Source organism: Panthera leo, chromosome C2 (genome assembly GCF_018350215.1).
Source record: "Panthera leo isolate Ple1 chromosome C2, P.leo_Ple1_pat1.1, whole genome shotgun sequence".
NCBI lineage: Eukaryota > Metazoa > Chordata > Mammalia > Carnivora > Felidae > Panthera > Panthera leo.
The window spans coordinates 45,246,341-45,261,138 of NC_056687.1; the positions used below are offsets into that span (position 1 = coordinate 45,246,341).

The window sequence follows — 14,798 nt, forward strand, 5'->3', positions numbered from 1 at the left end:
CTACTTTTTAGCGACTTCTGCTATTATCATCACTCATTTTTAAAAAGGTATTTTAGTGCAATAATGCTTTCATTGAAAAGCTGGAAAGAGCTTTAATATAATTTTAAAGTACTTAATTCCTTGGGAGAACCAAACTTTTCATTCTCACAAATTTAAGAAATACTTTATCTTTACGATGCAAAGGCAACATTCAGAAATAAAATACCAAACCTAATACTTGAGCCTTCCTTACAAATTTAAAGTATATTTATTTTAATCATAGAGAATCAATTTTTTCAAATTCTATCGTCACCTGCAATTGGCTCATTTGAATAGATTTCTGGAAATGAGTTGGAAAGACATTGTGAGTTCATAATGATAATTCCGATATGAGTTTACTATTACAGAGTTTTTATGTACCTTCATTGATCTGATATCTGTATCTCCGTTTCCTGTTGAAGAAAACAAATAAACAGACCTAGTCCTCAGTAACACCATAATAATTACTCATTTGCTTTAACCCTCAACATACACATAAGGATTCAGATTTATAATACGAATACTACCAACAGCAATATCATTACTAAAAACAGTTTAGTAATTTTTGCAGATTTTTTTTTAATCCTTAAAACTACCTCTTTGGGATATACACTAAGTTACTATGTTTTAAGTCACTTTAAGTAGTTACTCTTGGAAACTGTGCCTCAATACACAGGTTTCATTTTTCTTTTAATTTTTTGATATTACTTTTTTAAATAATTTGCTTTCTAACCATTTAACTATTCACAGAGTTCCAAAGTAAATCTTCAAGGGAAGGCATATTGAGACTTCTATCTTCTAACCTTATCATGTCCATCCTGTTGCTTCCCACCCCTAAGGGTGACTATTGTTATTATTTTTTTATTCTTAGGCTTATCCTTACATTGTTTTTGTACATTTTCCCTCCTTACTTTTTTTATTTAAAAATATATCCTGAAAAAACTCCATTTTTATATGGAGTATTTATAGTCATAATTCTCTGGTGGATGTAGCATAGGTTTTCAACCCGTCCCTTTTTGATGGACAGTTAAATTATTTCCAGTCTTTACAAATAAATCTCAGTGAGTAATCTTATAAATATGTCTCTCTGTGTTTATTCAGTGTGTTTTTGGGATAGATTCCAAAAAGCCCAAGTGTAAATGAACATATAATTTGCCTCAAATTGTTAAATTTCCCTTCATAAAAGTTGTACTATTTTGCATTACCACCGACAATATACTAAAGTGCTTTTCCCTAAAGTCTAACCAATAGAGCCTGATGTCAAATTTTTGGATTTTTGCCAATCTGATTAGTGAAAAATGATACCTCAGTATATTCAATTTTTATTTTTCTTTTTATGAGTGAAATTTAACTTCTATGCAAAAACCTGTTGTTTTAAAAATTAGAATACTTAAAAATGAGTATTTTGTTAGAGAAAATTATGATATATAAATCCAGGGAAATCTTGGAAGTCAAATGCAAGATTACCTTAGATTAGGATTGGGTTGCTAATACAATGTTATATAGGGGAATAAAGACATACTTCTGAAAATAAACTTCAGAAGTTAAATGTGTCAATTTTATTCAAATGTCACAGAAACCATGCAAAAGAAATAATTTTCACTTTGATATGCAATAAGTTACTAAAGATAAGATGTTTGTAATATAAAGTTTTATAAAGTACTAACAGTTTACAAAGTATTAAGTCTTGAAGAGAAAGAAAAGCCTATAAATGATCTTGTAATTTCAGAGTATTTTTCTATAGTGGATTTAGATTTGATAAAATACAGGATCCAAATGTATTGTACCTCATGTCATAGACTAAAACTAAAGCCATCTTAAAGAAAAATCTCCTCTAACAAAGATGAAGATGATGAGTTCTGGCTCTTATTCTTGGACTATTTGAGTTTTTCCTATGTTCCCTAGTAGTGCTTCTAAATATATTTTAATACTTTATTTGGATTAAATAGAGTAGATCCTGAGGCCTTTCTTATTAATCTGACATCAACAATTGCTATCCGCTTCAACAAGAATTATATTTTCCTTGGAAGACAAAATATTAAAGAAAAGATGATGGAGAATGATTCCTGCCAATTAATTCTTAGTTATTTTCTTTCCTTTCAGCACCTTCCCTGATAGGTGTGGTAAGGAAGGACTGGGCATCCCAAAATAGCATTGCCCTATCATGGCAAGCACCTGCTTTTTCCAATGGAGCCATTCTGGACTACGAGATCAAGTACTATGAGAAAGTAGGTCTTATTTGGAGCTTCCTAAAGAAACTATATATACATATATATGTATATATGTATATATTGAGCATGTTGTTATATTATTTTACTTTAAAACCTGTTCTGTGACATAACTTCATACCTACTATGTCTTTCAAAACTCTAGTTTACTACTGTGCTTATACTTTTCTTAATTTGTCTTGTTTTATGTCAGATGATAAAGTTAAACGACATAAGATGTTCATCTCTGTCATGATTTACTATAGGGATTTTTCCAACATAGTAAGCGGTAATAACTCCTTCAACTTACAGTTTAGCTGACATAACATTGTTTCTAAAATTCACTTGGAAGACATAGTAAAATGGAATTGCTGGAACCTAAAGAAGGAGTTTGTATAGCCCATATTGTTTGCCAATGAGTTTACAGTTACAATTCTCTATAATTTGGAAAGGATGATTTAAGGGATAAATGGAGTTTTACATTTAGGTCAGCTGTTTTACTTTTTTAAGAAGCCACCCAGATAAATCTGGTTTATAAATCAACTTAATCTTAATTTTCATTTTTGTCATTTAAAATTGTTCTCAATTACTATATTTTCCCAAATTATATACTTCCTTACCTTTCTTGCATTCACATTCTTTCTTTATGTGTTTTTCCCTTTATTCCTCACTATTATGATATTGTTGCTATAGATATTATAGGAGAGGACATAACAATTCTAATATGTCTCATTGTGCTAATACTGCTCTGGAATATTGATAAAGGGAACATTAAATTTTAAAAAAATAATGTAAAAATTATATATAATTTCTAGTTGTATACTAAAGTAAGAAGGAACTTCTTGCATTTCTGTAAATTACTAGAAGCAAAGGAACATCACAAATTTTGATTTCCTTTGAAAAAATATAGGTCAAGAACAGAAATAGAAGTCTATCTTTTCCTATTCTATTGATTCTGAGCAAATGTATGTTTGAAAAAGGGAGAGGTAACTCAGTAGCCTGCCTGTACCCATTTTTGACTGTCTAGTAATTTCAGCATTATGTAGTCAATGAAAACTGTCGTTATCATGAATTCACATGAGTAACTCCATAGTCTAAGAAAAGAGAAATTTACTGAGTTTTTAATTGGATTACAGATTGTGCACATTGGCCAAACCAGCATGTGCTCAGAAATCCTGCTGAGCTCTCCTTTCAAACGTTACAACCTCTAGCATGCTGTCACAAAGTAAACATATTTTCTGTCTACTAGATTAAGTAGATCTTTAGATATGCAAAAATTCTCATTATTTAAAAAGCAATGGGCACAAATATATCAGCAACTTTTCAGAATGAAAATATCCATCTATGCTTTATAAAGGCTATATTTTGTACACAGAAAACAATTCTCATTTTATAGTCATTTATGTTTCGAATGTTGTAAGATGAAGATAACTTATAATATTTCCAATTAAGGACAAATCATACAGATTCTGTAAAAAGGGAACCATAATCATCCAATCAAAATTTTAGAAATCAATAAAATTCTGAAAGATGCTGGCATAATTTTCCCCTTTTAATGGTGGAATAAATAATGTGATGAGGGAGTCTATTTTTTAAGAAAATGGCAATGATGCAGTGCTAGTGGAGTTACTAAACTTGTAGTAAACATGGAGGTGGAAGCCATGGATTCCTAGTTCATATTCTGATTGTGATGCTCATTATGCCTATGGCCAAGAAAAGTCAATTAATCTTCCTATGTCTCACACTTCACTTTTACAAAATGGAAATGAAGAAAGATATCAAGTCGTCTAGTGGGTTGTAAGGATTAATTTTATAAACAGACCCAAAGATGAAAATCAGTATTAGAAATCATTTAATTTAATTTAAGAATTAGCAGGCGCCTGGATGGCTCCGTTGGTTAAGCGTCTGACTTTAGCTCAGGTCATGATCTCACAGTCTGCAAGTTCGAGCCCTGTGTAGGGGCCTCTGCTGACAGCTCAGAGCCTGGATCCTGCTTCATATTCTCTCTCTCTCTCTCTCTCTCTCTCTCTCTCTGCTCCTCGCCTGCTCACACCGTCTCTCTCTCTCTTCAAAAGTAAATAAAATTTTTTTAAAAATTAAAAAAAAAGAAAGAATTAGGGAAATAATTGACATATAATATAACATAGAATCATTATACAATAGCATGGGAATTGTATACAAACTAAATAAAGATCATCATCTTTTCATATGTAGAGGCAACCAATCAAAGGTGTTAGAATATCAAAACTTTCAGAGAGGTTTGAAATGATTAATAGGATTAAAACCTTTCCCAACCATGCCTTCATATTGTAACTGTACATTTTACCTATTTGCTTCTATAAAGTGATTTCTCCTTCCAAGCAAATATTTTTTAAAAACTTATAACAAGGACAACTTATAATAGAATTCCTAGTTGGAAGTGCTAATTTCCTTCTTTATTAGGAACCTAAATATTGCAAAATACAAAGAAGAGCAAAATACAAAGAAATATATGTACAAATGATGCTAATTTTGGAACACAAATATCCCCTCATATGTGTATATGTATGTATGGTTACATAAATATAGAGAAATATAGAATGGAATAGAGTGTACACCATGCTGTTTCAGGTGTTGCGTGTTGAGTTGGAGTGCAATGGGGGACAGAAGTATATGAATGGAGGCAAGGAAGAGAGAGGGAAGTAGCAAGCTTAGATAAGTATGGATGGATGGATGGATAGATGGATGGATGGATGGATGGATTGATCCTAAATCTCATTGCCTATAAGCAAGCCCTGAGACAGGATTTTGTTAGCAAGTGATTAATTAAGAAAGTTCCCAGGAAAACCGACTGAAGAATGGGGAGGCAGGACTATAAGGGAGTTCTGGAGTAAATTACATCTCAGAGTTCATCCCATGGAGATAACAGAAGCTGAGCTCCCATGCTCTGGCTCCAGTCAGTCATTGGCTACAAGTCTTAATGAGATGTACAGAAAAAAAGTCATTGGCACTTCTGGTTCTCTGTAGTGGCTTTAGTAGCCCAAGTTTAGGTCTTTAAAGAAGGTGCCACATACAAGCCTTCACAGTCAAAAAAAAACATAGGCACTTGGTTGGGGGGGATTGGGAGCGGGAACACATAAAGGTGGTCCAAAGGGATCTGATGGTACACCAACTATTAAGTAAGGTAATTCAGTGCTCAAAGAGCTGTGAAATAATTTTAATCCTGGGCTCATTGTAATATTCATATTCTCCTCAGTCTTTTAATAGGGGTGCCTCAGTCTTTAATTTGTGGCTTGTTAAACTTTCCATTTCCTTTTAATCAAAGTCAGTCTGTATTGCTAACTCATAATTAATACACAATCAATGTTTACACTATTCTCTGAGGAATTCATGCTGTTTTGTTAAGTTCTTCTTAAGAGCATTATTCTATAAATCAGGAAAGAAGTTTGGTGCTTAGAATGTGCAGTGTCCACAAATATCTGAGATCAAGCAACATACCCTTGTTACCAGTGACTTTTTCTCACAGAATGTGTAACATTAGAAAAAGGCACTGGCCTAGGTGGTCAAAAATTTGAGTTTGGCTCAGATCTTAATTTTCTCAGTCTGGTTTTCTCATCTATAAAATAAGGGTAGAAAAATAATTTCATAGTTCTAGCTGTTTCCAGATGCTACTATGTTTTTATCCATATATATACATTATCCCATAACTCAAATAACTGTAGTTTTTCATTTATGTCTACTAAAATTAAATGCACACATACACATTGTAAAAAATATCTTACCACAGGGAACAGTAGTTTTCACATTATAATTACATATAAAAACTACCATTGTCTTCTGTGTGTGATGAGAGGGGTATGGAGAAGAAAACATATTGCTTGTTGATTATAACTAATTAGATATTGTCTCATCAGTTAATTATTCCTCCCCAATTCTTAGTTACTTTTTTCATACTCAAAAAATGTTTAGTTTTTTAAACTCCAGTAAATATAGTTTGAACATGAAAAGACACTTAAAATAACGAAGAAAGTCAAATATGTTACCAAAAAGTTATATTTCATTTACTTACTAACAATGCTTTTCTCCAAAAGCAGAGCCTACTCATAATGAGGGAACTGTTAAAAATAAAAGACAATTTAAGTGATACAAACACGCTTTATTTAACACTTTGTGAAGTGGGCAGTCTCCTCAGAGAACCATGAAATGGGGTAGAAGGTGGGAAACTTTTATAGGATAAAGAACAAAGAGGAGAAAAATAGAAAATATCTGGCTGAGGCCACATATTTAACCTTGTTTGGGGTGAAAAGGAAGAGGGAAAGAAGTACAGAGTTGACTTGGTGCTTGGGGCGGGCCGACTGGATATATGCATTTTTGGTCAGAGAATTTACAGGGGTACAAAAGTTGTATTTGGTTTGCTGATGTGGTACCTCAGGTGAGGGCAGCTCTATCTTCAGCCTAGAAAGTCGTTTCAGCAAAACTAAGACATTATCACTCCCAATCTCCCAGTCTCCACCTCTCAAATTTGCAAACCTACTTGGCAGCTACAAAATACCAAAAATTCAATTGAACATCACACATGCCCCTTCCTTATCTCTTCCCTTCTCTCTTTACCCTTTGTGTTCACATTCTTGATTTTTCCTCTCCTTTTTGTTCTCTGCCCAAGGCACTTTTCTTTCTCCTGCTTCTTTGTTCTTTTATTATATCTATCAAAGTTAGTCTTGATTAGAGTCATTCATGTGTGTATCTGACTCTCTCACTAGTTTATGAGCCCCTGAAGAAAGCAGATCATTTCTTGTCTTTGTCACTCAATGCTCAATCAGTGTCTGATGCTGAAACAATGGTCTACTTTCAGTCATATTCTAAAGAAATTACTAAAAATCCTCTTTGTTCAGCACTCATTCCCAGAAAACTGAGAAAAGTCACTCAGCCACTGTGAAATTAACCCAGCAATTTAACAAACAGAGAAAGAAAGCCTCCAGAACTCCCTATTTCTACCTGTTCATAACGAAAACCGATACACAAATGTCTATCAACTAAGAGGACGTTCTGTTACTACGTAGAGTGTAAGCCCATCAGGGCAGGGATTTCCTTTGTCTACTTTCACACCCCCAGCACTCAGAAGGGTACACCACTAATAATTCATGGACAATGGTTGTCCAGTTACATGTCAGGTACTTGTAAAAGTGTTTTTCATGGATCGAATAATTCAATCTTAATAACAACCTTTTGAGATAAATACTATTACTCTTCCCATTTTACAGATGAGGAAATTAAGGCACAAGAAATCAAAAATCACAGAGCCAGTAAGTGGTTGTTAATGCTGGCCTTGGTACTTGCATCACAATTGGATGTCTCAAAAAGTCAGTGCTTTCTGCTGATATTGATTTTCTGGGTTCCCTGAGGCCAAACACTTCATTATTCTCCAACGCCCATTTTGCATCTGTAAAATGGCAGTGATTAAACATACCTATTTCACCAGGGTGCTATACAGTTCCACTAATTACCAACTGGTAGCTCATTTTGCAAACATGAATCCCCCATAAAGGTTCATTATTCTTACATCCAGTATTTAAAGACACTGTGACTGGTAAAGTCTTTTCCTAAAGTTCTCTTGTTAATTTTTACCACGGTCAGCAGTTTTTAGATTTTGTTCAAGAAAACTCATCATGAGAAAGGAAACATTTCTTATATCCAGATGGTCAATAATTATCTACATAAAATACTGAATTAATATATCTGCCATTGTTTCACCTAGTTTGCTAATAAAGTATCTATTAGTTTTGTATAGAATTACATAATTTCATGTCATGAGAAAAACGTATTATTTTAAAAAAAGGTGAGGAGATTTGTAGGAAGCTTTCGATTATGGGAAATATTTTTATCTGTCAGGCGTGATTTAAGGCAGGCTCTTTTGAGAGAAGTTTGCATTCATGGTGTCCTTTATGAAGTCACATGTTTCTCAATACCAAACTTTATACAAGTCTCTTTGTTTCTCCCCTCCTCTCTTATTCTACTTTCTCAAGATAGTTTTACCCCAGATAACAATTCGATAAATAGTGAATAGCTTTTTTTTCCTAACGATAACATAGTCAGTAAATCTACACTTAATTTGATTAAAAATAAAATAATCAACTACAGACATTTTTTTAAAAACTTCCCTTTTTAGGGGCGCCTGGGTGGCGCAGTCGGTTAAGCATCCGACTTCAGCCAGGTCACGATCTCGCGGTCCGTGAGTTCGAGCCCCGCGTCAGGCTCTGGGCTGATGGCTCGGAGCCTGGAGCCTGTTGCCGATTCTGTGTCTCCCTCTCTCTCTCTGCCCCTCCCCCATTCATGCTCTGTCTCTCTCTGTCCCAAAAATAAATAAAAAAAAAAAAAAAAAAACGTTGAAAAAAAAAAAAACTTCCCTTTTTAGAAAATGGTCAGTGTACCTTCCTAATTTTCTTTTGTTATATTTCCTTCACTTTGGTGTTTGAAGAAGTAAATTTTCTCTTCACTTCAGAATGCTACCCTTAACCTTCATCCACTCTTTAGTTCGGAAGCATATCTCCTTCGTTCTTTGCACCCTCCTTTCCCGGTGGCCATCTCTAACTTGTACATTTTGCAACCTAAATATAAACTTGTGTGTAAACCTACATGTGGTTATTATGTAGTAACTAAGAAAAGTGGGATTGAGAAAAGGGCCTAAGGATCGCCTGAATCACATGAGGATCTTGTTGAAAGGCATACTGTGATTCAGTTGATTGGAAGTGGGTTGGGGGCATGGCGAGTGGGTTGAGGATTTACATCGGGAACCAGCTCCTGAGGGATGCTAGCAGTGTCACGCCAAGGACTGTGCTTTGAATTGTAAGTCTCTAGAGGCCCTGATTCTCCATTACCTCACATTGCCAAGTGTGGATGGGGGGAAATAATCATGAGCTTTTAAACATACTCAGGAACTTAAACATTGAACCATCTTTATAAATGGCTAAGAACTTTATAGGTATTATAAGATTCATACAATATTCAAACCTAATATGTTAGTTTGAAGTAAAATGCAGTGAGGACCAAGTCAGTTTCAGATACAATTGAATGCTTGCTTCTATGGAAATGAGCAAATTCCTGAGCTGTTAAAGTTTTGTGTTGTTTTTCTTTTTCTTTCTTTCTTTCTTTCTTTCTTTCTTTCTTTCTTTCTTTCTTTCTTTCTTTCTTTCTTTTTCATAATCCTTACTTGTTATGATGTCCACCACGGAGAAATTGGATATGAGCATTTGGTACTAATTAAAACAACATTACCTGATGGAAAATGGACAACAAGGGAATTTACTGATACAAACACTCATTAAGGAGATTTCATAGCCAATTTCCATGTTGTGCAGCAAACACCACACTGTGCAGAAGCCTGCCTGGTTTAGTGAGCCCAGGGAGTCTCATGGTGCCTGGGGCAGAGATTCTCAGGATAGCAAGCCTGGGACAGGTGCCAGTACTGAATCAAAAGCGGCATCTGTATGGGTTTCACATACCAAAATAGAAAGAAATTTAAAAGATATTTATACTGTTTCATCAAGCATAAAGTCTACACACATATGAAAATTACAAGTGTCTATTAACTATTCCAGTTTTAAGTTCTCTCCATTTTCATACAAGTTATACTATCTTTATCTTTCATTTGATTTAAAAAATGGATTTACTTAAAATTATAGAAGCTGAGCTTAGTATATCAAAGGCTTGGTACATCCAAAAAAAGGGAAAAAAATTAGTTGGGAGAAGTAAGTACTCTAAATATATTTCATTCAAAAGTTTATACCTAAATTTATAGACTGAAATGAAGTTATAAACATAATGAATGTCAAAAATTTATGTTCCTGTTTCCAAGAACAATAAAACTATACTCCCTCCATCGTGCTCAAAGGGCCTGGGATGCTTTGGGCCATATACAGTCACCCGAAGTGCCATTCTAGCCCTGATGTTCTGTGTAATACTAGGTAAGTGTAAAAGAGTATGCAAAATTAGTGTTTTACTGTTATATTTTCATTCCTCCAGAAAATTCCTTCTGGGCAATAACAAGGACACAAATTCAAACTTTCTCTAAATTTCTGATCTATTTTGGTGAAAATCAGACCAAAAAACTCACTGACAGACACCAATTTTTCTAACGTATATTTCCTTGAACTGATACTGCATTCAGCCTTCAAAGAACTACTCTTCCATTAGCGGAAAATGTAAGTCTAATGTTGCTGCTTTTGAAAGTTAAATACACAAGTCAGACATCTAACTTTCCATCCTAAAATGATGGAAGAATAAATACAATTATATAATGCCTGTAGGTAAATCTTGCCAGATTTTCTAATATAAATTTCAAGCTAAGAGCTGCAGCTGTATTCTGTTATATTACCCTTAGCAAGTTTTTTCGTCACTGGCCTTATTAAAATGTTGACTGAGTCATATTCCCTGGGGAGAAATGTAAGCTTTGCTTACTTTAAATGTAGTTAAAAATACAACCATATTTTTGCCTATTCTTTAGACAATTACCATGTGGGGCTGGCAGTACAAACATAATTACCAATTCATAATATTATCCTTTCTCTTCTCATACTCTACTGCTACTGTCTTTCACCCCACACTTAATAAGAAAACCCACACATTGAACAAAGATACATTTATTTCTTCAGAGGATTTTGAGACCTGTAATTATATGAAAAATCAGGTCAAGTTGTCTTGAGACATCTCCTATAAAAGACAGGGTGGCAGGGTGCATTGTTTGCCTCAGTTTTCCTTGAGGGATTTATTTAGGAAATGCTACTAGAGGAAATATGGACCATGAAAAGGATAAGGCAGAAATGAGCTATTCTTGGTAGCAAATCAGGAATTTGGTGGGGTTTCCTCCCTAGAAATAGTTCACTTCCATAAATACTTTTGGGAAAAGTGTGTATGTGTTTTGAAATTGTGCCTTTTTTTTTAAGTACAGCTTTTATTAGGCTCTGTAGACTTCAAAATAGTGTAATATTATAAAGAAAATTCACCTTTTTAATAAAAATTTTCCATAAGAAATATGTGGGCTGCTCTGTGCCTCTACTGCATGACTTGATTTGCAGGGATGTTTGTTTGTTTGTTTGTTTGTTTGTTTGTTTGTTTGTTTGTTTTTCACTGCCAGAGGGAAGTCTAACATCCAGGATTTGTAGTGTATCCAGAATAGAGTTAGGAAACCAGCCCTTATTTACTGTAAGACCATCATTTGAGTTTTGTTGGATAAATTAGAAAAACAAAAATGAGTTGGGAGCTAAAATGTTTGAACATTTCTGATCCTTGAAACTACTCTTCCAATAGCGGATGGAGGTAGAGAACAAAGTCTTGTTAATAACTAAGTTGGATTATGAAAAAAAGTAATACTAATAACATTTACTGAGTGCACGTTACCTGTTTTAACTCACTGTAAGATGAGCTAATTAGCAGCTAGCTCATGAGAGACACCTACCTACTTCTTGACTACAACTTAGATTTTAGCCTCCAACTGACAACTTAATAAGAAACTTTAATGAAAATATATTTAGATATTGGGGAAACATTAAAAGTGACTAGGCTACTATTTATTTCATTTTTCTTCTGTTATTTATTTAATTTTTTGTGTCTCTGTGGTCAATTCATCCTGATATTTTTGAAATAAAATATTTGACACATAAGAACAAACGTGCTATAATTTTTTTTATTTTTATTTTTTATTATTATATAGTTTATTTTTTTTTAATATATGAAATTTATTGTCAAATTGGTTTCCATACAACACCCAGTGCTCATCCCAAAAGGTGCCCTCCTCAATACCCATCACCCACCCTGCCCTCCCTCCCACCCCGCATCAACCCTCAGTTTGTTCTCAGTTTTTAACAGTCTCCTATGCTTTGGCTCTCTCCCACTCTAACCTCTTTTTTTTTTTTTTTTCTTCCCCTCCCCCATGGGTTTCTGTTAAGTTTCTCAGGATCCACATAAGAGTGAAACCATATGGTATCTGTCTTTCTCTGTATGGCTTATTTCACTTAGCATCACACTCTCCAGTTCCATCCACGTTGCTACAAAAGGCCATATTTCATTTTTTCTCATTGCCACGTAGTATTCCATTGTGTATATAAACCACAATTTCTTTATCCATTCATCAGTTGATGGACATTTAGGCTCTTTCCATAATTTGGCTATTGTTGAGAGAGCTGCTATAAACATTGGCGTACAAGTGCCCCTATGCATCAGTACTCCTGTTTCCCTTGGATAAATTCCTAGCAGTGCTATTGCTGGGTCATAGGGTAGGTCTATTTTTAATTTCTGAGGAACCTCCACACTGCTTTCCAGAGCGGCTGCACCAATTTGCATTCCCACCAACAGTGCAAGAGGGTTTCCGTTTCTCCACATCCTCTCCAGCATCTATAGTCTCCTGATATGTTCATTTTGGCCACTCTGACTGGTGTGAGGTGATATCTGAGTGTGGTTTTGATTTGTATTTCCCTGATAAGGAGCGACGTTGAACATCTTTTCATGTGCCTGTTGGCCATCCGGATGTCTTCTTTAGAGAAGTGTCTATTCATGTTTTCTGCCCATTTCTTCACTGGGTTATTTGTTTTTCGGGTGTGGAGTTTGATGAGCTCTTTATAGATTTTGGATACTAGCCCTTTGTCCGATATGTCATTTGCAAATATCTTTTCCCATTCCGTTGGTTGCCTTTTAGTTTTGTTGGTTGTTTCCTTTGCTGTGCAGAAGCTTTTTATCTTCATAAGGTCCCAGTAATTCACTTTTGCTTTTAATTCCCTTGCCTTTGGGGATGTGTCGAGTAAGAGATTGCTACGGCTGAGGTCAGAGAGGTCTTTTCCTGCTTTCTTCTCTAAGGTTTTGATGGTTTCCTGTCTCACATTCAGGTCCTTTATCCATTTTGAGTTTATTTTTGTGAACGGTGTGAGAAAGTGGTCTAGTTTCAACTTTCTGCATGTTGCTGTCCAGTTCTCCCAGCACCATTTGTTAAAGAGACTGTCTTTTTTCCATTGGATGTTCTTTCCTGCTTTGTCAAAGATGAGTTGGCCATACGTTTGTGGGTCTAGTTCTGGGGTTTCTATTCTATTCCATTGGTCTATGTGTCTGTTTTTGTGCCAATACCATGCTGTCTTGATGATGACAGCTTTGTAGTAGAGGCTAAAGTCTGGGATTGTGATGCCTCCTGCTTTGGTCTTCTTCTTCAAAATTACTTTGGCTATTCGGGGCCTTTTGTGGTTCCATATGAATTTTAGGATTGCTTGTTCTAGTTTTGAGAAGAATGCTGGTGCAATTTTGATTGGCATTGCATTGAATGTGTAGATAGCTTTGGGTAGTATTGACATTTTGACAATATTTATTCTTCCAATCCATGAGCAGGGAATGTCTTTCCATTTCTTTATATCTTCTTCAATTACCCTCATAAGCTTTCTATAGTTTTCAGCATACAGATCTTTTACATCTTTGGTTAGATTTATTCCTAGGTATTTTATGCTTCTTGGTGCAATTGTGAATGGGATCCGTTTCTTTATTTGTCTTTCTGTTGCTTCATTGTTAGTGTATAAGAATGCAACTGATTTCTGTACATTGATTTTGTATCCTGCAACTTTGCTGAATTCATGTATCAGTTCTAGCAGACTTTTGGTGGAGTCTATCGGATTTTCCATGTATAATATCATGTCATCTGCAAAAAGCGAAAGCTTGACTTCATCTTTGCCAATTTTGATGCCTTTGATTTCCTTTTGTTGTCTGATTGCTGATGCTAGAACTTCCAGCACGATGTTAAACAACAGCGGTGAGAGTGGGCATCCCTGTCGTGTTCCTGATCTCAGGGAAAAAGCTCTCAGTTTTTCCCCGTTGAGGATGATGTTAGCTGTGGGCTTTTCATAAATGGCTTTTATGATCTTTAAGTATGTTCCTTCTATCCCGACTTTCTCAAGGGTTTTTATTAAGAAAGGGTGCTGGATTTTGTCAAAGGCCTTTTCTGCATCGATTGACAGGATCATATGGTTCTTCTCTTTTTTTTTTGTTAATGTGATGTATCATGTTGATTGATTTGCGAATGTTGAAACAGCCCTGCATCCCAGGAATGAATCCCACTTGATCATGGTGAATAATTCTTTTTATATGCCGTTGAATTCGATTTGCTAGTATCTTATTGAGAATTTTTGCATCCATATTCATCAGGGATATTGGCCTGTAGTTCTCTTTTTTTACTGGGTCTCTGTCTGGTTTAGGAATCAAAGTAATACTGGCTTCATAGAATGAGTCTGGAAGTTTTCCTTCCCTTTCTATTTCTTGGAATAGCTTGAAAAGGATAGGTATTATCTCTGCTTTCAACGTCTGGTAGAACTCCCCTGGGAAGCCATCTGGTCCTGGACTCTTATTTGTTGGGAGATTTTTGATAACCGATTCAATTTCCTCACTGGTTATGGGTCTGTTCAAGCTTTCTATTTCCTCCTGATTGAGTTTTGGAAGAGTGTGGGTGTTTAGGAATTTGTCCATTTCTTCCAGGTTGTCCAATTTGTTGGCATATAATTTTTCATAGTATTCCCTGATAATTGTTTGTATCTCTGAGGGATTGGTTGTAATCATTCCATTTTCATTCAT

General features: G+C 35.0%; 1 protein-coding gene across 2 annotated transcripts in view; it reads left to right on the forward strand.

Annotated features, from left to right (window-relative positions):
• The window catches only part of EPHA6 (EPH receptor A6), an 861,509-nt gene that overhangs the window by 526,886 nt on the left and 319,825 nt on the right, over window positions 1-14,798 (forward strand). For both annotated transcript variants that reach the window (XM_042903083.1, XM_042903084.1), the window contains exon 6: window positions 2,122-2,246. In XM_042903083.1, coding sequence (XP_042759017.1) covers window positions 2,122-2,246 — 125 coding nt within the window. The remainder of the gene's footprint in view (window positions 1-2,121; window positions 2,247-14,798) is intronic.